The sequence below is a fragment of the Myotis brandtii genome, unplaced genomic scaffold (genome assembly GCF_000412655.1).
Source record: "Myotis brandtii unplaced genomic scaffold, ASM41265v1 scaffold646, whole genome shotgun sequence".
Lineage (NCBI taxonomy): Eukaryota > Metazoa > Chordata > Mammalia > Chiroptera > Vespertilionidae > Myotis > Myotis brandtii.
Window position 1 is genome coordinate 613,275 of NW_005370495.1, and position 1,531 is coordinate 614,805.

General features: G+C 59.4%; 1 protein-coding gene across 1 annotated transcript in view; it reads right to left on the minus strand.

Moving 5' to 3' along the window:
- CSMD1 (CUB and Sushi multiple domains 1) overlaps positions 1-1,531 on the minus strand; it is a gene marked incomplete at its 5' end in the record, with an annotated part of 650,642 nt that overhangs the window by 71,683 nt on the left and 577,428 nt on the right. The window contains 2 exons of the mRNA XM_014528690.1: positions 425-505; positions 1,401-1,531. The exon at positions 1,401-1,531 is cut by the window's right edge and continues 1 nt beyond it. Coding sequence (XP_014384176.1) covers positions 425-505; positions 1,401-1,531 — 212 coding nt within the window. The remainder of the gene's footprint in view (positions 1-424; positions 506-1,400) is intronic.

Here is a 1,531-nt window from a genome sequence, read left to right on the forward strand (position 1 = left end):
ATGAACCAGGAGGTCACGGCTGGATTCCTGGTCAGGGCTCATGCCTGGGTTGTTGTGGGCTCCCCCAGTGCGTGGTGTGTAAGAGGCAGCTGATCCATGATTCTCTCTCATCATTGATGTTTCTCTCTCTCCCTCTCCCTTCCTCTCTGAAATCAATAAAAACATATTTTAAAAAAGAGGTAAACATGGACAGTAAGTGCCTGGGGGATGGGCTCCAAGTGACCGAAGTGAACGTCATGTTGCGGAACCCAGAGGTCACGGACATGACGAGAGGGACACGTGTGTGTCGGGCACGTGACCTGGGCGTGTAGCTCCCCCGCGGGGCAGTGGGATATTCTGACACACACCCACTCTTGGGAGTGACTCCGCAGGGGGTGGGGGGGAAGCCCGTGACTCCGATGGCCTCGCGGGGACGCGCCCTCACCGATCTCGAAGTCCTCGTCCTCACGCAGCAGCTCCGCCTGCGGGACGGCCGGGGGCGGCGGGCACTTCTTGAGCTGAAAGGCTACGGGGTTGATGAGAAAGAAAAGCTGCAGTTACATTTGCTGCATAAACACGATGATCCCCGTCACGCCCCTGTGCTGCTGGCATCTGGGCACCGAGGTGTCTGTGCCAGGAGGTCGTGGATTTATAAAGCTCTCAGATCCCCTGCTCACAGGACAGGTCAGTGCCCGGAGCATCTACCCCCGAAGAGAGAAGCTACGATTTAAACACAATGACCTCATCACACGTCCCGGACACACATGGGATTCCTAAGGGAAACAGTCCATCCGTGCCTGGTCCCACATCCACGTTCAGGTCGGATAAGGTCGCTGCCCCCACGACTTCCCTGGTGGCCGTCCTCATCCTCATGAGAGGTGAGGGACCCACACGCTTTTCCCATCACTAGCGGTCACTCTCACGCCCTCAGGGCTGGCTCTCGCCCGTATGTAATCACACAGAGCGATGAGGGCAGCCATGAGATCGCCACGCGTGTCCGTGGCATGCACATCAGAGTTTCACGTCCACACACCTCTCCTGGAATGAGTCCAAGCTGGTCGCAAAACACAGCTCAGAAAGGCAGAAATAATAAAGACATTAAACAAAAGCGTGTCCCAGGCGCCCGGCGGGCGTGGCTCCGTGGTGAGGACTGACCTGTGAACCGGGAGGTCGCAGCTCGATTGCCGCTCAGGCCACGGGCAGGGTCGAAGGTTTGTTCCCTGTGGGCCTCTCTCATCATTGATGCTTCTCTCTCCCTCCCTCCCTCTCCCTTCCTCTCAGAAGTCAATAAAGTATATTTTTCAAAAGGCGTCCCAGGCAAGACCAGCTCGCGGGCCCCCGCTGGCCCGGCGGGTGGGGACAGGAGAAGCGGTGAGTGGACCCTCTGCCCTGGCCCGCGGGGGGGTGGGGTGGGTGCTCACCGTGGAAGTTGAGGACGAAGAAGCCGCCGTTGGAGAAGTCGCTGTGGAAGCCGAGCAGCACGTGGCGGGTGGAGCTGCGCGCCGTCTCCAGGGCTGTGTTCCCGCTGAAGACGCCGAGCTGGGCCGCGCTC